At 42.2% G+C, this 21,063-nt stretch overlaps 1 protein-coding gene across 1 annotated transcript; it reads right to left on the bottom strand.

Annotated features, from left to right (window-relative positions):
* Positions 1-10,973: 10,973 nt before the first annotated feature.
* Positions 10,974-20,012, bottom strand: LOC106571970 (neurexophilin-2-like). The gene is made up of 2 exons (XM_014145588.2): positions 19,748-20,012; positions 10,974-12,869 (listed from the first exon to the last, which is right to left on the bottom strand). Exons 1-2 carry the CDS (start codon positions 19,799-19,801, stop codon positions 12,072-12,074), a joined length of 852 nt encoding a protein of 283 aa, XP_014001063.1. The 5' UTR covers positions 19,802-20,012; the 3' UTR covers positions 10,974-12,071.
* Positions 20,013-21,063: the final 1,051 nt, after the last annotated feature.

Here is a 21,063-nt window from a genome sequence, read left to right as displayed (position 1 = left end):
ACGATAAACGCGAATCCGACCACCCCTGGTGAGACAAAACTGCGACTCATCAATGAAGAGCACTTTTTGCCAGTCCTGTCTGGTCCAGCGACGGTGGGTTTGTGCCCCATAGCGACGTTGTTGCCGGTGATGTGGGGGTGTGGACCTGCATTACAACAGGCCTACAAGCCCTCAGTCCAGCCTCTCTCAGCCTATTGCGGACAGTCTGAGCACTGATGGAGGGATGGTGCGTTCCTGGTGTAACTCGGGCAGTTGTTGTTGCCATCCTTTACCTGTTGTCTTGGTAAATTGCTAGATTATGTTATAATGCTTGTATTGCATTATAATGGTTGTTTTATTCGACAGAATAGAGTATTCTGTTAACTATTGTGTGTGTGTGTGTGTGTGTGTGTGTGTGTGTGTGTGTGTGTGTGTGTGTGTGTGTGTGTGTGTGTGTGTGTGTGTGTTTTACTGAGGATGGGCCTTTATGAGATAGCACTGACAGAGGAGATTTACGATGTCTTTGGTTAATAAAGCCTAAAGAGCATTCCAGGGAACATGAGCTAATGGTTCTGTTCTATACCGTACCAGGGAGGGACGGTTCCAGTTTGGAGTAGGAGGACCAGAAACTGGTCTATACAATGAACACTGTTGATACAGCAGTTGCTGTCTGCTGTGTTTTATAGATATCTTTCATACAAATCTTAACCTTGTGACCATTCTATGTATCTGTGGTTCGTCATGCACGTTGAGAGGGGTGCATCTTGGCTATAAAAGATCTTTGTACTTTGTGTTGTAACTTTCAATGGTTCATTAGAGATAGCGCATCACTGAAAGTCATTGCTAATACAAAGCTATGAATTATTAAAAATGTAGTGTAAGTATAACTCTGACTGGTGTGTGAAGTTTGTTTCTCCTCATTTGGTAATACAGAAATTAGCCACCGCACTGTCCCGCAGGTGTGATGTTCGGATGTACTGATCCTGTGCAGGTGTTGTTACACGTGGTCCTGAAAAAGGGACATTTCTTTTTTTGGCTGAGTTTGTATACAGTACCAGTCAAAAGTATGGACACAACTACTCATTCAAGGGTTTTTCTTTATTTTTAATATTTTCTACATTGCAGAAGAAGACATCAAAACTATGAAATAACACACATGGAATCATGAGGTAACAAAAAATGTGTTAAACAAATCAAAATATATTTTATCTTTTAGATTCTTCAAAGTAGCCAACCTTTGCCTTGATGACAGCTTTGCACACTCTTGGCATTCTCTCAACCAGCTTCATCAGGAATGCTTTTCCAACAGTCTTGAAGAAGCTCCCACATATGCTGAGCACTTGTTGGGTGCTTTCCTTCACTGTGCGGTCCAACTCATCCCAAACCATCTCAATTGGGTTGAGGTCAGGTGATGGTGGAGGCCAGGCCATCTCATGCAGCACTCCATCACTCTCCTTCTTGGTCAAATATCCCTTACACAGCCTGGAGGTGTGTTTTGGGTCAATGTCCTGTGGAAAAGCAAATGATAGTCCCACTTATCGCAAACCAGGTGGGATGGTGTATCGCTGCAGAATGCTGTGGTAGCCATGCAGAAATGTATTTATCAGTTTCCACATGATCCTAAAAATACAATTAAGAGTAATGAGTGTTAATGAGGAATTGACAAAGACATTATTCAAATGATGGGATGATGCCACGAGCTCATGAAAATGTATTAAAAGATAGTTAATCTCATCGATCCATTATCCACTCCAAAAGACATTGGATACAGTCTCTTTGTTCTTGCCCCGAGCCGTTGTGGCCCAGGAGTGTGTAATTGGTAGGTTGATTGTAACATATAGTTGGAGAGTATAGACTGTGCTGCACTAAGTGCTCATGTAAATGGTGACTGTCAGACACAGCTGAGTGTGAAGTCAGCTTGGCTCCATGGCCTCTGCTGCAGCCATCTGTTATCTGTTTCATAGTTGTCAGCTACAGAAATATTACAGCAGCCAAGAGCAACACACATGTACGCACACACGTACGCACGCACACACACACATTTGTGATTTAGAAAAACGACATTGAAGGAGTTCTTGGCGATTTCGTGATCAGTGATCAAGATTAGGAAACAGATAAACTCATGGCCGTGGCATAATATGTCTCTTTTCTTTAAATTGGAACTGGCAACATTCCACCTCAATTATTTTCAGGCTTAAATAGAAAGGGAATAGTGTTCCTCAATTATCTTTGGATGAATCATTTATAATGACACTTACTGAGCTAGAAAGTCTACCACCTATTGACGTGTTCCATAAAAATCCATAAATACTAATAAACACATCAGTTATGAGGATTTTCTATCAATCCAATATTTCTGAGATTAAGTACACAACGGTGGGTTGTAACGTCTGCTACTGTGTACTATATGCCAAGCCCACAGGACCAATATTATACTGCATAGCATGATCCCAATCCCATCCATTGATGGCTAATATGATATATCCTTACTATATACCCAGCACATCTCACTGTATATTAGCCTACACTTCATCAACGTATAGTATAGCTTTAACTACATTGTGTTTTGGGTCATTGTCCTGTTGAAAAACAAATGATAGTCCCACAAAGCGCAAACCAGGTGGGATTACGTATCGCTGCAGAATGGTGTGGTAGCCATGCTGGTTAAGTGTGCCTTGAATTCTAAATAAATCACAGAGTGTCACAAGCAAAGCACCCCCACACCATCACACCACCTCCTCCGTGCTTCACAGTGGAAATCACAAATGCGAAGATCCTCCATTCACCTACTCTGTCTCACAAAGACACGGCGGTTCAAACCAAAAATCTCAAATTTGGACTCATCAGACCAAAGGACAGATTTCCACCGGTCTAATGTCCATTGCTTGTGTTTCTTGGCCTAAGCAAGTCTCTTCTTCTTATTGGTGTCCTTTAGTAGTGGTTTCTTTGCAGCAATTCAACCATTGAGGCCTGATTCACGCAGTCTCCTCTAAACAGTTGATGTTGAGACGTGTCTGTTACTTTAAATCTGTGAAGCATTCATTTGGGCTGCAATCTGAGGTGCACTTAAGACTAATGAATTTATTCTCTGCTGCAGAGGTTACTCTGGGTCTTCTTTTTCTGTGGCGGTCCTCATGAGAGCCAGTTTCATCATAGTGCTAGATGGTTTTTGCGACTGCACTTGAAGAAACGTTCAAAATTCTTGAAATGTTCCGCTTTGACTGACCTTCATGTCTTAAATTCATTAACTGTTGTTTCTCTTTTTGTAACCTTGATGAAGTAAATTAGATAGAAATTGATTGATCAGTTTCCACATGATCCTAAAAATACAATTAAGAGTAATGAGTGTTAATGAGGAATTGACAGACATTATTAAAATGATGGGATGATGCCACGAGCTCATGAAAATGTATAAAAAGATAGTTAATCTCATCGATCCATTATCCACTCCAAAAGACATTGGATACAGTCTCGTTGTTCTTGCCCCGAGCCGTTGTGGCCCAGGAGTGTTTAATTGGTAGGTTGATTGTAACATATAGTTGGAGAGTATAGACTGTGCTGCACTAAGTGCTCATGTAAATGGTGACTGTCAGACACAGCTGAGTGTGAAGTCAGCTTGGCTCCATGGCCTCTGCTGCAGCCATCTGTTATCTGTTTCATAGTTGTCAGCTACAGAAATATTACAGCAGCCAAGAGCAACACACATGTACGCACGCACACACACACATTTGTGATTTAGAAAAACGACATTGAAGGAGTTCTTGGCGATTTTGTGATCAGTGATCAAGATTAGGAAACAGATCAACTCATGGCAATGGCATAATATGTCTCTTTTCTTCTTTCAAAGTTCTTGAAATTTTCCGGATTGACTGACCTTCATGTCTTAAAGTAATGATGGACTGTCGTTTCTCTTTGCTTATTTCAGCTGTTCTTGCCATAATTTGGACTTGGTCTTTTACCAAATAGGGCTATCTGATTGGCTCAAACACATTCAGAAGGAAAGAAATTCCACAAAGGAACTTTTAACAAGGCACACCTGTTCATTGAAATGCATTCCAGGTGACTATCTCATGAAGCTGGGTGAGAGAATGCCAAGAGTGTGCAAAGCTGTCAGCAAGGCAAAGGGTGGTTACTTTGAAGAATCTGAAATATAAAGTGTATCTTGAATGGTTTAACACTTTTTTTGTTACTTTGTGATTCCATATGTTTTATTTCATCGTTTTGATGTCTTCACTATTTTTCTACAATGTAGAAAATAGTACAAATTATGAAAAACCCTTGAATGAGTAGGTGTGTCCAAACTGTTGACTGGTATTGTGTGTATACAGTGCCTTGCGAAAGTATTTGGCCCCCTTGAACTTTTCGACCTTTTGCCACATTTCAGGCTTCAAACATAAAGATATAAAACTGTAATTTTTTGTGAAGAATCAACAACAAGTGGGACACAATCATGAAGTGGAACGAAATTTATTGGATATTTCAAACTTTTTTAACAAATAAAAAACTGAAAAATTGGGCGTGCAAAATTATTCAGCCCCCTTAAGTTAATACTTTGTAGCGCCACCTTTTGCTGCGATTACAGCTGTAAGTTGCTTGGGGTATGTCTCTATCAGTTTTGCACATCGAGAGACTGACATTTTTGCCCATTCCTCCTTGCAAAACAGCTCGAGCTCAGTGAGGTTGGATGGAGAGTGTTTGTGAACAGCAGTTTTCAGTTCTTTCCACAGATTCTCGATTGGATTCAGGTCTGGACTTTGACTTGGCCATTCTAACACCTGGATATGTTTATTTGTGAACCATTCCATTGTAGATTTTGCTTTATGTTTTGGATCATTGCCTTGTTGGAAGACAAATCTCCGTCCCAGTCTCAGGTCTTTTGCAGACTCCATCAGGTTTTCTTCCAGAATGGTCCTGTATTTGGCTCCATCCATCTTCCCATCAATTTTAACCATCTTCCCTGCCCCTGCTGAAGAAAAGCAGGCCCAAACCATGATGCTGCCACCACCATGTTTGACAGTGGGGATGGTGTGTTCAGGGTGATGAGCTGTGTTGCTTTTACGCCAAACATAACGTTTTGCATTGTTGCCAAAAAGTTCGATTTTGGTTTCATCTGACCAGAGCACCTTCTTCCACATGTTTGGTGTGTCTCCCAGGTGGCTAGTGGCAAACTTTAAATGACACTTTTTATGGATATCTTTAAGAAATGGCTTTCTTCTTGCCACTCTTCCATAAAGGCCAGATTTGTGCAGTATACGACTGATTGTTGTCCTATGGACAGAGTCTCCCACCTCAGCTGTAGATCTCTGCAGTTCATCCAGAGTGATCATGGGCCTCTTGGCTGCATCTCTGATCAGTCTTCTCCTTGTATGAGCTGAAAGTTTAGAGGGATGGCCGGGTCTTCGTAGATTTGCAGTGGTCTGATACTCCTTCCATTTCAATATTATCGCTTGCACAGTGCTCCTTGGGATGTTTAAAGCTTGGGAAATCTTTTTGTATCCAAATCCGGCTTTAAACTTCTCCACAACAGTATCTCGGACCTGCCTGGTGTGTTCCTTGTTCTTCATGATGCTCTCTGCGCTTTAAACGGACCTCTGAGACTATCACAGAGCAGGTGCATTTATACGGAGACTTGATTACACACAGGTGGATTCTATTTATCATCATTAGTCATTTAGGTCAACATTGGATCATTCAGAGATCCTCACTGAACTTCTGGAGAGAGTTTGCTGCACTGAAAGTAAAGGGGCTGAATAATTTTGCACGGCCAATTTTTCAGTTTTGTATTTGTTAAAAAAGTTTGAAATATCCAATAAATTTCGTTCCACTTCATGATTGTGTCCCACTTGTTGTTGATTCTTCACAAAAAATTACAGTTTTATATCTTTATGTTTGAAGCCTGAAATGTGGCAAATGGTCGAAAAGTTCAAGGGGGCCGAATACTTTCGCAAGGCACTGTATATACTGTAAATCAAATGTTATTAGTCACATGCGCCGAATACAACAGAGTGAAAGAGGAGGAGGATGTTACAGTAAAAGGAGAGGTGGAAGAGAAAGAGGAGGAAGCAGTATATATACTGTAAATCAAATGTTATTAGTCACATGCGCCGAATACAACAGAGTGAAAGAGGAGGAGGATGTTACAGTAAAAGGAGAGGTGGTTAGTAACAATGTAACAATTAATTAAAGAGAAGCAGTAAAATAACAAAAGTGAGACTATATACAGGAGATTGCATCATCTGTGGATCTGTTGGGGCGGTATGCAAATTGGAGTGGGTCTAGGGTTTCTGGGATAAAGCATTTCATGGCTACAGATGTGAGTGCTACGGGTCGGTAGTCATTTAGGCAGGTTACCTTAGTGTTCTTGGGCACAGGCACTATGGTGGTCTGCTTAAAACATGTTGGTGTTACAGACTCGGACAGGGAGCACTTGAACATATCAGTGAAGACACTTGCCAGTTGGTTAGCGCATGCTGGCAGTACATGTCCTGGTAATCCATCTGGCCCTGCGGCCTTGTGAATGTTGACCTGTCTTACTCATATCGTAAGTGGAGAGGTTGATCACACAGTCTTCTGGAACAGCTGGTGCTCTCATGCATGTTTCAGTGTTATTTGCCTCGAAGCGAGCATAGAAGTAGTTTAGCTCGTCTGGTAGGCTCGTGTCACTGGGCAGCTCTTGGCTGTGCTTCCCTTTGTAGTCTGTAATGGTTTGCAAGTCCTGCTACATCTGATGAGCATCAGAGCCAGTGTAGTATGATTCGATCTTAGTTCTGTATTGATGCTTTGCCTGTTTGATGGTTCATCGGAGGGAATAGAGAGATTTCTTATAGGCTTCTGGGTTAGAGTCCCGCTCCTTGATAGCGGCAGCTCTAGCCTTTAGCTCAGTGCGAATGTTGCCTGTAATCCATGGCTTCTCAATGGGGTTTGTACGTACGGTCACTGGGGGGATGACGACATTAATGCACTTATTGATGAAGCCAATGACTGATGTGGTGTACTCCTCAATGCCATTTGAGGAATCCCGGAACATATTCCAGTCTGTGCTTGCAAAACGGTCATGTAGCTTAGCATCGGCTTCATCTGGCCACTTTTTTATTGATCTAGTCACTGGTGCTTCCTGCGTTCATTTTTGCTTGTAAGCAGGAATCAGGAGGATAGAATTATGGTCAGATTGCCAAATGAAGGGCGAGGGAGAGCTTTGTATGCATCTCTGTGTGTGGAGTTAAGATGGTCCAGAGTTTTTTTTCTCCCTCTGGTTGCACATTTAACATGCTGATAGAAATGTGGTAAAACGGATTTAAGATTCCCTGCATTTGTAAGGGTCCTGTGTGTAGCTGGTGTAGAGAGTCAGGCGCAGGACAGCAGAGTTGAGTAATCAACGTACTTTACTCAAAAAATGCAAATATACAAAGTAACATATGAGCCCACAAAGACGGACCGAATTACAAATAAACAATCACTCACAAACACAACATGGGGAACAGAGGGTTAAAATAATAAACAAGTAATTAGTTGAGTGAAGCCAGGTGTGTGAGATAAACACAGAACAAATGGAAAATGAAAAGTGGATCGACGGTGGCTAGAAAGCCGGTGACGTCGACCGCCGAACGCCGCCCGAACAAGGAGAGGGACCGACTTCGGCGGAAGTTGTGACAGCATTAAAGTCCCCGGCTACTAGGAGCGCCGCCTCTGAGTGAGCATTTTCTTGTTTGCTTATGGTGGAATACAGCTCATTCAATGCTGTCTTAGTGCCAACCTCACTCTGTGGTGATATGTAAACAGCTACAAAAAATACATATGAAAACTCTCTAGGTAGATAGTGTGGTCGACAGCTTATCATGAGATACTCTACCTCAGGTGAGCAATAGCTCGAGACTTCCTTAGATATCGTGCACCAGCAGTTATTTACAAAAATGCATAGGTAGAGAAATGAACATTTAATTACCTGGCAACAGCTCTGGTGGACATGCCTGCAGTCAGCATGCCACTTGCACACTAACTCAAAACTTGAGACATCTGTGGCATTGTGTTGTGTGACAAAACTGCACATTTTAGTGTGGCCTTTTATTTTCCCCAGGACAAGGTTCACCTGTGTAATGATCATGCTGTTTAATCATCACTGTATATATACACTGCTCAAAAAAATCAAGGGAACACTTAAACAACACAATGTAACTCCAAGTCAATCACACTTCTGTGAAATCTAACTGTCCACTTAGGAAGCAACACTGACTGACAATAAATTTCACATGCTGTTGTGCAAATGGAATAGACAACAGGTGGAAATTATAGGCAATTAGCAAGACACCCCCAATAAAGGAGTGGTTCTGCAGGTGGTGACCACAGACCACTTCTCAGTTCCTATGCTTCCTGGCTGATGTTTTGGTCACTTTTGAATGCTGGCGGTGCTTTCACTCTAGTGGTAGCATGAGACGGAGTCTACAACCCACGCAAGTGGCTCAGGTAGTGCAGCTCATCCAGGATGGCACATCAATGCGAGCTGTGGCAAGAAGGTTTGCTGTGTCTGTCAGCGTAGTGTCCAGAGCATGGAGGCGCTACCAGGAGACAGGCCAGTACATCAGGAGACGTGAAGGAGGCCGTAGGAGGGCAACAACCCAGCAGCAGGACCGCTACCTCTGCCTTTGTGCAAGGAGGAGCAGGAGGAGCACTGCCAGAGCCCTGCAAAATGACCTCCAGCAGGCCACAAATGTGCATGTGTCTGCTCAAACAGTCAGAAACAGACTCCATGAGGGTGGTATGAGGGCCCAACGTCCACAGGTGGGGGTTGTGCTTACAGCCCAACACCGTGCAGGACGTTTGGCATTTGCCAGAGAACACCAAGATTGGCAAAACTTGCCACTGGCGCCCTGTGCTCTTCACAGATGAAAGCAGGTTCACACTGAGTACGTGACAGACGTGACAGAGTCTGGAGACACCGTGGAGAACGTTCTGCTGCCTGCAACATCCTCCAGCATGACCGGTTTGGCGGTGGGTCAGTCATGGTGTGGGGTGGCATTTCTTTGGGGGGCCGCACAGCCCTCCATGTGCTCGCCAGAGGTAGCCTGACTGTCATTAGGTACCGAGATGAGATCCTCAGACAACTTGTGAGACCATATGCTGGTGTGGTTGGCCCTGGGTTCCTCCTAATGCAAGACAATGCTAGACCTCATGTGGCTGGAGTGTGTCAACAGTTCCTGCAAGAGGAAGGCATTGATGCTATGGACTGGCCCGCCCGTTCCCCAGACCTGAATCCAATTGAGCACATCTGGGACATCATGTCTCGTTCCATCCACCAACGCCACGTTGCACCACAGACTGTCCAGGAGTTGGCGGATGCTTTAGTCCAGGTCTGGGAGGAGATCCCTCAGGAGACCATCCGCCACCTCATCAGGAGCATGCGTTGTAGGGAGGTCATACAGGCACGTGGAGGCCACACACACTACTGAGCCTCATTTTGACTTGTTTTAAGGACATTACATCAAAGTTGGATCAGCCTGTAGTGTGGTTTTCCACTTTAATTTTGAGTGTGACTCCAAATCCAGACCTCCATGGGTTGATAAATTGGATTTCCATTGATTATTTTTGTGTGATTTTGTTGTCAGCACATTCAACTATGTAAAGAAAAAAGTATTTAATAAGATTATTTCATTCATTCAGATCTAGGATGTGTTATTTTAGTGTTCCCTTAATTTTTTTGAGCTGTGTATATAGAGAGAGATTTTACTGAGTTACAGTTCACATAAGGAAATCTGTCAATTCAAATAAATTCATTAGGCCCTAATCTATGGATTTCACATGACTGGGGAATAGATATGCATCTGTTGGTAGAGATACCTTAAAAAAAAAGTTGGGGTGTGGATAAGAAAACTAGTCAGTGTCTGGTATGACCATCATTTGCCTCATGCAGTGCGACATATCTTGTTCTCATAGAGTTGATCAATTTGTTGATTGTGGCCTGTGGAATGTTGTCCCACTCCTCTTCAATGGCTGTGCGAAGTTTCTGGATATTGGTGGGAATTGGAACACGCTGTCGTACATGTCGATCCAGAGCATCTCAAACATGCTCAATGGGTGACCTTTCTGGTGAGTATGCAGGCCATGGAAGAACTGGGACATTTTCAGTCTCCAGGAATTGTGTACAGATCCTTGCGACATGTGCATTATTATGCTGAAACATGAGGTGATGGTGGCGAATGAATGGCACGACAGTGGTTCTCAGGATCTCGTCACGGTATCTCTGTGAAATTGCAATTGTGTTTGTTGTCCGTAGCTTATACCTGCCCATAACATAAATCCACTGCCACAATGGGGTATTCTGTTCACAACGTTGACATCAGAAAACTGCTCACCCTACACGACACCATACCAGGGTCTGCCATCTGCCAGGTAAAGTTAAAACGTGATTCATACGTGAAGAGCATACTTCTCCAGCGTGCCAGTTGCCATCGAAGGTGAGCATTTGCCCACTGAGTTTCTTACAACGCCAGACTGCAGTCAGGTGAAGACCCTGGTGACGATGACGAGCACACAGATGAGCTTTCCTGAGATGGTTTCTGACAGTTAATGCAGATATTCTTCGGTTTTGCAAATGCAGTATCATCAGCTGTCCGGGTGGCTGGTCACAGACGATGCCGCAGGTGAAGAAACCGGATGTGGATGTCCTGGGCTGGCGTGATTACACGTGGTCTACAGTTGTGAGGCCGGTTGGATGTGCTGCCAAATTCCCTAAAACGATGTTGGAGATGGCTTATGGTAGAGAAATTAACATTTAATTACCTGACACGGATGAACATGCCTGCAGTCAGCATGCCACTTGCACACTAACTCAATACTTGAGACATCTGTGGCATTGTGTTGTGTGACAAAACTGCACATTTTAGTGTGGCCTTTTATTGTCCCCAGCACAAGGTTCACCTGTGTAATGATCATGCTGTTTAATCAGCTTCTTAATATGCCACACATGTCAGGGGGATGGATTATCTTGGCAAAAGAAAAATGCTTAATAACAGGGATGAAAACAAATGTGTGCACAAATTTGAGAGAAATAATGTTTTTGTTCATATGGAACATTTCTGGGATATTTTATTTCAGCTCATGAAACATGGGACCAACACTTTACATGTGTTCAAATTTTTGTTCAGTGTGTATATATATATATATATATATACATATTTTTGGTTGTTACTCAATCTGATTGGGTGGGCCTGGCTCTCCAATGGGTGGCTACGCCCTGGTTCTGGGTTAAATGAGATTAACATCTCAGTAAAGGGTGTAATAAACCCAACTACTAACAGGTTGGATTAGATTGGGAAAAAGTATGTTATTTATGTTTGTGTAGCGTACGATTAATCAACCAGTCAATGTACAAACAACACAGGTATTGAAGCAAACAATTCTGAAAATCAACCTGCAATAGAGCACCCTGGGAAATGTGATAACGATGAGCGTGATTTTAAGTGGTTTTGAGCAAACATACATTTGTAATTTACTCAACAAGCTTGTTGAAATTCAGCTAAAACAACCATCAAAATTAGCTCAAATTATTTTCCTTTTGAAGTCCACTCAACTCACAGACATTAAGCAGTTTGTTAGGTTGACATTTTCTTTGTGTAGATGCGTTGTCTTGCTTGCAATATGTCCCCAAATGAGTAGTGAAAAGGTTAATGTAAGGGCCATCACAGATGGGCAATGTGTGACAAAAAAAGCAGACAATTTACACAAACATAATTACAGTAGTAAAAAAGCAGGAATTATTGTTGTGCTAATACCAGCTGCTTTGGCATGCACATGGAGCATTACTCCAACCAAGTCAATATTTGACCCCAAATACAGTTAGCAAAATGACTAAATATCACACTTGTTCCCAATAACAACCACTACTTGATCTTCTGTAAATCTTCTACCCTTCAGTGGTGTATTTTCAAAATATTATCCAGGTGCTGACGACTTCCATTCTACCAAGCAAATCTCTCCATCTGAATGTCTGTGTTGGGCCACCCAAGAGGTTCATCATGACCTGTTCAAAACAAACCCCTTTCTCCAGTGATAAAGGAGATGAAGAAAAACATGCTTTAATAACCCGCCTAGTTCATCCACTATCCTCGTCTTCCAAAGTGCTGGAGATCAGCCTGGAAGTTGTAGTCTGGACAGACCTTCTGTGCCAGTTTGTAGTCGGTGCTGTGAAAAAAGATGAATACACAGATGACCTTGAAGGGCTTGGCACAGATCCAAGCGGCGTGAGACTGGGTGTGTTCTGAGTAGCAGGTCTGGGAGGGATCGTAGAGGCATGGCTTTGTTTTCTTGGCTCTGTTGGTCCTCTGGTACTCCACCACGCAGTTGAGGGCCTTCATCTCCTGCTGGTGCTCATTGGGGGTGGACTGCGGCTGACTCTGGAACTGGTGTTTCGGGCGTCCCACATCCTCCCATTCCACGGCTTTGGAGGGAGGAACGATGCTCACTGAGATATTCCCCAGGCGGGACGAGTTGTGGCGGAAGTACACACTGAAGGTGCCGTTGATGTGGTCCACTATCTTACCTGTCACCAGCAGGCTGAACTTGATGGTTTTGATGTTGAGGTAGAAATTGCCCCAGCCAAAGGTCTTCTTGACCTTGATAGGTGTTTTTATGGGGGGCTTGGATTTGGAGCGAAACGGTGACTGATCCAAGGGGAGGGAGAGGTTCTGTGACCAGCCATATGGGCCCACAGAGCTATAGCTGGAGGCCTTAGGCTTGGTGGATACATCTTTTGAAAGGTGTTTGACTTTCATTGCAGCTCCAAGGTTTCCTTCTTCCCCCCTCCTTCCTATTTCATAGGTAAGGGGCTGTGAGGTGTGGTCAACATTTGGGTTGAGGTTCAGATAGTCCAAGGTCTTCCCAGCATCCTCCTCCTGCACCTACGGATAGATGAATGAAGGATAAGTTTTTTGTATTTTTTCAGTCCGTCTCTCTCTTTGTCTCTAATGAATTGCTGTCAATCTTCACATGCCTGGGGGCTTGATATGGATGTAACCTTGATAAAGTAAAGGTAGAAATATATTGATCAGTTCCCACATGATCCTAAAAATACAATTAAGAGTACATGAGTGTTAATGAGGAATTGACAAAGACATTATTAAAATGATGGGATGATGCCACGAGCTCATGAAAATGTATAAAAAGATAGTTAATCTCATCGATCCATTATCCACTCCAAAAGACATTGGATACAGTCTCTTTGTTCTTGCCCCGAGCCGTTGTGGCCCAGGAGTGTGTAATTGGTAGGTTGATTGTAACATATAGTTGGAGAGTATAGACTCTGCTGCACTAAGTGCTCATGTAAATGGTGACTGTCAGACACAGCTGAGTGTGAAGTCAGCTTGGCTCCATGTCCTCTGCTGCAGCCATCTGTTATCTGTTTGATAGTTGTCAGCTACAGAAATATTACAGCAGCCAAGAGCAACACACATGTACGCACGCACGTACGCACGCACGCACACACACACACTTGTGATTTAGAAAAACGAAACATTGAAGGAGTTCTTGGCGATTTCGTGATCAGTGATCAAGATTAGGAAACAGATAAACTCATGGCCGTGGCATAATATGTCTCTTTTCTTTAAATTGGAACTGGCAACATTCCACCTCAATTATTTTCAGGCTTAAATAGAAAGGGAATAGTGTTCCTCAATTATCTTTGGATGAATCATTTATAATGACACTTACTGAGCTCATTTATAATGACACTTATTGACGTGTTCCATAAAAATCCATAAATACTAATAAACACATCAGTTATAAGGATTTTCTATCAATCCAATATTTCTGAGATTAAGTACACAACGGTGGGTTGTAACGTCTGCTACAGTGTACTATATGCCAAGCCCACAGGACCAATATTATACTGCATAGCATGATCCCAATCCCATCCATTGATGGCTAATATGATATATCCTTACTATATACCCAGCACATCTCACTGTATATTAGCCTACACTTCATCAACGTATAGTATAGCTTTAACTACATTTCTTTTCTCTGCATGCCTTCTCATAACTACTCTCCTGTCTGTAATCCACTGTCAAACCAATGATCCATTACAGAACCCTCATCAGGCTAATGAACTCTGAGCCACTGCATTCATCTCCTCCACTAGCAGGGTGGTAAGTCAGCCATGCTCCAGCTCTAATTGAGCACCACACACTGACAGTCATGTCCGTGGCTCTGTGTCCGGTTGTCTGTATGTCTGGCCGTGGCTGGGTTAGAATACAATCTTACATGGGGAACATCAGCTCATGGTAATGGGGATGGCAGTGAAAGATGGTGCATGTGTTACACACCACTCCATGGGCAATAATCATTAGTGTACTCACATGATCGTCATGTATGAGAATGGTGCTGGGGGAAAGAAAATAGAGGCTGCTTTTGGTAAATGGATAGATCATCAAAATGTTGTTGTTAAGGCTCACTGTGGTTCTTGCTGAGCCGCCAGAAGAAAACACTCAACCTGAGTTGCGCCATAACTGAGTTAGACCAACTCTACCGTGAACAATGAATGCACTGTATGTTTCTCCAGATTGTGTTTGCTGAGAAAATGATCAGTTTAACCTGGCACAGCTGTCAACCCTCAGGATGATGTATACTGTAAAGGCACATGGAGTTAATTTGCGACCGACGAGGCCAATTAAATGATAACATTTATAGTTATTATTGGTGCATGAATAAAAAAAAGTGATTTAATATAGCATTAATATGGAGACTGTAGAATCCGTAAATTCCGTCTGTCTAATGATCCCAATTCAATAAGAGTATGTGTTCTTCAACTTTTGATAGGATTATTTGAAATGAATACCTTATTCATCCAGTGCATTGATAACAAATCATTGCTAAATGTGGGTAACAGTGTCTTTATTGCAATCATCAGGAGGATTCATTCATGCTGTTACATAAGTGAACAACTTCAGAACTTACAACTGCATAGACACACATAGCATTTGGAATTATTTATCACCATGAGATAGTTTGAGGGAACCAGAGTCTTCTGGGGTATGTTGAATATAAGATCATAACTTAGATAAAGACAAATTAACTTTGAGGAAGTTCTACACTGTAATGGAAAACTGTCAATTATACTGTAATTTTCTTGTATTTTCAGCAGTAAAATACTCAAACGTTTTACTGCAGTATACTGAACATTATGGTGCATTGTGGGAAAATGTTGTCGGAAGGGAAAGATTGCTGTTTTTCGAATGGTGCTGTAATTCCACCCCACAGTTTACAGTACCTTACCATATTTTTGGAGCGCCAAAAACCTTTTGACCACTAGTGGGTGCATGGTTGTTGTTGTTTTTGGCTCAATAACATATTTTGAGGCGTGCCTTGTAATAGGCTACCTTTGTTGCACCCATGAGTGAGAGTGCTGTACCAATTTAACTCCTATCTGGTTATATTAAGTGATGGGCATTCCTGGCTCTATTCAGTGAGCTTGTTTGTTTGGCTCAGCTCAGGCTCCCAAATGGCTCTTTTAAAAAAAACATGTTTTGTATTTTTTTCAACTCAAACAGTTTACGATAGTTTTACTATGATTGGTGTTAAAACAATTCTAATTACATTATTAAATGAAATCATGCTTTACCTTAACCACAATGTATTTAAAAATGCATTGGTTTGTTATGAAAAATAATGCTATTAAACATTTGCATTTAAAGTATAACTTTTTAATGTATATAATCCAAGTGCATATAAATCTAACCATTCAAAATGAATACAATCTGAACAGCATAATAGAATATTGCACCATATCAAAGAAAAATAAATAACAATGTGCAAAACTGCAGCATCCCACTTAAAACTTTAAACTGGTCCCTTTTTTCTCTCTCTCCCTTATTGCCATGTTATAACCAGCAGCACACAGCAATGCTGACCATATTTTGGTTTTATGAGAGATTTGCATTCAGAAATGCAAGCTGCCTCACTTTCGAGGGGCTGATGCGGTTTCTTCTCTCAGTAATTATTTGTCCCGTTTTCGAGAAGACCCTCTCAGAGGGAACGGATGTGGCCACTATGCAGTCTCCCTGTCATGACTTTAGTAAGAGGTCATGTTCTTCCACCAGCTCAGAGGATCTGCAGATTTTTGGAGGAAGGGCTCCTCCAAATAGGATCGGACCTCCATTATGGCATCTGCTGAAGGATTCCTTCGTGCTGCATCCCCAGTTGCTCTCTCGTAAAACAGCATCCAAACAGCAGATGTTTGTGGCACTACTGCTGGTGCTTCTGCTCCATCTGATCCCTCTTCTTCCTGTTGCCCTGGTGCCTGAGCCAGCTGACTGCTGGGACTGTCCCTCCCTGCTGCTGAGGTTATTCTTTGAAGAGCCTCATCAATCGCTCTGGCATCACTGAAGGCTAACTTCTTAAACCTGGGGTCAAGTGCAGCGGTTTCTGATAGCACGTGATTATATTCCATTCTGTGGAACTTTCTGTCCATTGATGAACATAGGGTGTCCATCAACTCCCTGTGGCTCAGTTGATAGAGCATGGTGTTTGCAACACCAGGGTTGTGGGTTCGATTCCCACGGGGGACCAGTACGAAATGTATGAAATGAATTGAAATGTATGCATTCACTACTGTAAGTCGCTCTGGATAAGAGCATCTGCTAAATGACTAAAATTTAAATGTTCTGAGCAGGGAACTTAAACGTAACTCTGTCACATGTCCTGTGGTTACATTTGCTTCTCTCTGGTGGCTCTCTGGATTCGCTGCAGACCCTTACACAGGAGTATCATTTTTGAGGCTGTCACATAGCTGAAAAGAGAGAACAGTATTAGTTCAGGTTAATGTTTTGTCTACTGATACTACATTCTCATCTGCTGTTCATCTACATATATAATACTGGATTAAATAATGATGTAGTAATAACTGCTTACTGTACCTCTCTCCACTGATCTCCACAGTGACCTGCTCAAAGGGTTCCATGACTCTGCACACCTCCACCACCACCTCCCATTCCTCTTGGGTCAGAGCATCAACAGGTGCAATGGCCAGGGTAGAGATGATGGCATCCTTTGACTCAATAAACCGCTTCAACATATAAAATGTTGAATTCCACCTTGTAGTGCAGTCTTGTTTAGGCCTTAGCTCAGGTATCCCCATCTGGCAATGTGTAGACTTTAGTTTTTCAGCACCTACTGTTCTCCTGTGGATGTATTCCATGGCTACTTTCACTTTGTGCACGGTGGGCTTCATCACCTTCAAAGCATCTCTTACAATCAGATTGATTGTGTGGGCAAGACATGGATGATGGGTCCATTTATTAATTTTCATGGCTTTGGTTATGTTAGCTACATTGTCGCTAACACAACAGACCACTTTTCCATCTGCTTGCCATTCTCTGGCCACTCTCAACAGTTCTTCTGCCAAGTTCTCTGAGGTGTGTCTGTCGCTGAACTCAAAGCAGTCCAGAAGACAGCTAGACATCGAAAAATCTTCAATGAAGTGACATGTAACCGACATGTAAGAAGTGATTACCCTTGATGTCCAGCAGTCAGTGGTAAGGCAAACTGCAGTAGCTTTTTGGTCTCTTTCCCGCACTGTAGCCTGTGTGCTCTCGTACAGTTGTGGAATACGTGATTTTGAAAGGGTTTTCCCGCTTGGAATTGTGTACATTGGATTTAGACTATTGCTAGGTTTTAGAAATTATATGTCATCCATGAGCAAAAATGGCTGGAAATCGGTGGCAATCATTTTAGCCAATGCAATATCAATTTGGCCTTGTTTTGCTACAGACATAGACTTTGGCATAAACTGGTCCATAGAAGACTGCGTTGCTGTGGGTCGTGGAGTAGGCCTACTTGACTGAGTGGATACATCTCCACGTGTGGAGGTGCTGGCTCCACCACTATCACTAGCAGGCCTGATAGTTTCTCTAAGCTCTGCTACAGCTAGCTTCACAGTTGGGTGCACAATTCGTATATGCCAGTGTAAAGTTGTGCGTAGAACTGGCTTTATATGAGATTTTGTTTTGGCAAATTCTACACTGTGGTCTAACATTGTCTACATTATTAAAATGCATCCAAATGCTACAGTGCTTCTGACTCATTATCCAGCTGTTGTATTCACAGCTGTCCTTCCTCTCTCTCCTCGGCTGCTGTGTGTGACTGTGAGTGAGTTGGCTCGACCCTCCCTCACGCATCTTTGGTTCATTGGTTGACACTGTGTGTCTGATTGACAGGAACAACAGGTGAGGCTGTTAGTCTGAGCAGACAGTCTGAACAAATGTGTGTGCACTTGAGCATTTAGGCCGATATTTTATTTATTTGTTCATTCTTTGAATTAATTAATTCTATTCATTTAAATCTTTTGATTATTCATATTTTTATAAATAGATTCAGCTCTTCTGATGCGAGCCGGCTCCCAACGTTTACCTACAAGAGCCGACTGATTCGCAAACAACCCATCACTAGTTATATTCCCCGTCAATTTAACATGTATACAGTCGGGGACAGATTTGAGTGGCAGCATCTTTTAAACCTGTTTTTCCCAGTCCCCAGCACCAATCCTCCAGTCCCGGTCCCAGCATGACTTCCAGTCCTGGCCCCAACACCAGTACCAACCCAGGTTTTCCCGGTCCCAGCCACATCCAGCAACAACCCTGTACACCGCACCGACCTAGCACAACTGCCACCTGCTTTCAGCAACTGCCAGCCCAGACAAGACCCCCCCCCCAACACAAAGACACAGACACATTGTGGACTGACTGACAGATTTTTTCTGATTCCTTTTTGATTGATTGATTGCTTTAGTTTTTCTGTTTTCGTTTGATTGGATGACCATTTGGTTTTCCTAATTTGAATTGATTGCTTATTGTCGGAATTGTTTATTATTTGGCATTTGAAATTAATGATAGATTGAATTTGAACTTGAACTGTTTAAACTGTATGACTAAAAAAAAGGTTGGTCTGTTATGCCCTGTAGACGCTGCCCGTTTGGAAGTCTTTGTTAAGGCCTTTAGACGTTCAAGTGATATAAAACACCAAATATTCTGTAATATTCTGTAATATTTGTAAACTAAACACTTTACCAAGCAGCTAATCGGCTTGCACCAATCCCTTGTAAAATACAATTCTGTGAAATACAAACTACAATTGACAGTATAATAGTCCATTTTACAGTTGTGTACTGTGTGTCATTACACAGTACATGCTTTGGTACAATATTTATATTACAGGAAGTGTACTGTAATATGAAATACAGAATTTTCTTGCCACGAGCTGACAGTAAGCTACTTTACAATTCATGATAACCCCTTTACAGTGTACCCAAAGCCATTATTCTATGTTATCAACACATCTCTGCATAGCATACAACTTCATAACTATCAACCTCTACCATAGAGACAGAGAATGTCTTATCATTGATTTCCATCTGTAGCCTATGGCTTTGTGGTAGTGTGAGGACTGAAATACTCCCTCTATGTTCAGCAGAATAATTATTCAGATAATCAATATGATCCTGTTGTTTTCTTGCCCCAGGGATGGATTTGTTATATAATGGGAATTTAATATTTTATTTATAGTTATGCTTTCACTCTCCCTCTCAAATCCGCACCACAATCACAGATTTTTCTCTGCATGTGAATACACAAAATGAAGAAGGCATGAACAGGCACGAAGACGAACCACTTTTGAAATTTTACAAAAGCAACGTTTACTTAAACGGCTACTAAACGCTATACAGAGAGTTTATCTGAAAATTATTGCCAACCCTCATGTGAAAATAATGTCAAATACTGTAGCTTACCGTTGGTAGAAGCCACAGACAGAAGATGGCAAAGCTGATGAATAGTATCCTCATCTCGTCCCTGAATGTCAAACAAATCTGGACACCGTGGCAATCAAAGTCTGAGAGCAATTCACTTGGAAGAAAACTTCAGACTGATTAAAAAGTCATAGAAAATGTTGTTAGTGGCTTCAATGACACTCTGCCGTCAGGTCCATGGCTCTGTGAAAACAGGACAAACTGGGGGGAAGATAAAAGTGTTTGAGAGATTCACCTTACTGATGATATTAGACAGCCCCTGGGATTTAATTTGTGCTCTCTAGCTCTCCCTCGCACACACTCACTCTCTCTCTCTCTCACTCTCTCTCTCACTCTCTCTCTCTCTTTCTCTCTCTTTCTCTCTGTGTCATACATTCACACGTCTGTTTGCCTCTCATCATTTGTACAATGAGAGCAAATTAGAGCAAATGTGCATATGTACATAATTTCACTAACCCCCTACCCTGCACAATTTGCATTGTAGCGGACTTTCTTTTGAATTTGACCATGGTAAAAATAGACCATGGTCAAAGAATACACATTTTGAGGCTAATGATACTCCATGTAGGCTATGTAGCTGTAGGCAGAATGTGAGACCATTGAAATCATAAAGACCCTCTCATCACACTGGTGATAAATTCAAGAGGAAATCTGACAGAATGAAGAGTTGCTCTGCTACTGTCTATCTGTCACCAAACCTCCTGGCTCGTTAGAACTCATCCACAGGGAGGCTGACACAATGAGGAGAACACTCTCCCAGTGGAATATAAAGACAGTAGGCATATAGTGCCGGTATGTGTGGATGTAGTTTCTGTAGCCATTTTGGTTGCTGCTGACTATAGCCGTATGTGTGTGATGGTGTGTGGAAATAGAAAACATTTTTTTACCTGTTAACCGTAACTTTTCATCTGGTGTAGCAGGCCAGTAAATAGACCAATTTATTTGCAACATTTGTTTTTGCAAGATTTACAATGTGTTTTTATATGTCCTACTTTTACCAGATCAGGGCCCGGTTTCCCAACAGCAGTTTAAGGCTAAATGAATCGTTAGAACCTCTGTAGGAGCATCATTAAACCTCAGAGCTGTTTCTCCATACCACCGGTATTAACGTTACACTTGAAATGAATCTCATGCCTCGTACACGTCGTGACCTATTTCATTACACCGTACGTCATCTTTATGCAATCTCGTTCCGCTACTGGACGGTTTCCCGTACACATCGTGATGTATTTCATGACGCCATATGTCATCTTCACACAATCTCGTTCCGCTAACTGGACGGAAAGCATAGGCAAAGA

This window comes from Salmo salar, chromosome ssa15, assembly GCF_905237065.1.
Source record: "Salmo salar chromosome ssa15, Ssal_v3.1, whole genome shotgun sequence".
Lineage (NCBI taxonomy): Eukaryota > Metazoa > Chordata > Actinopteri > Salmoniformes > Salmonidae > Salmo > Salmo salar.
This window is presented reverse-complemented; position numbering and strand designations above follow the sequence as displayed.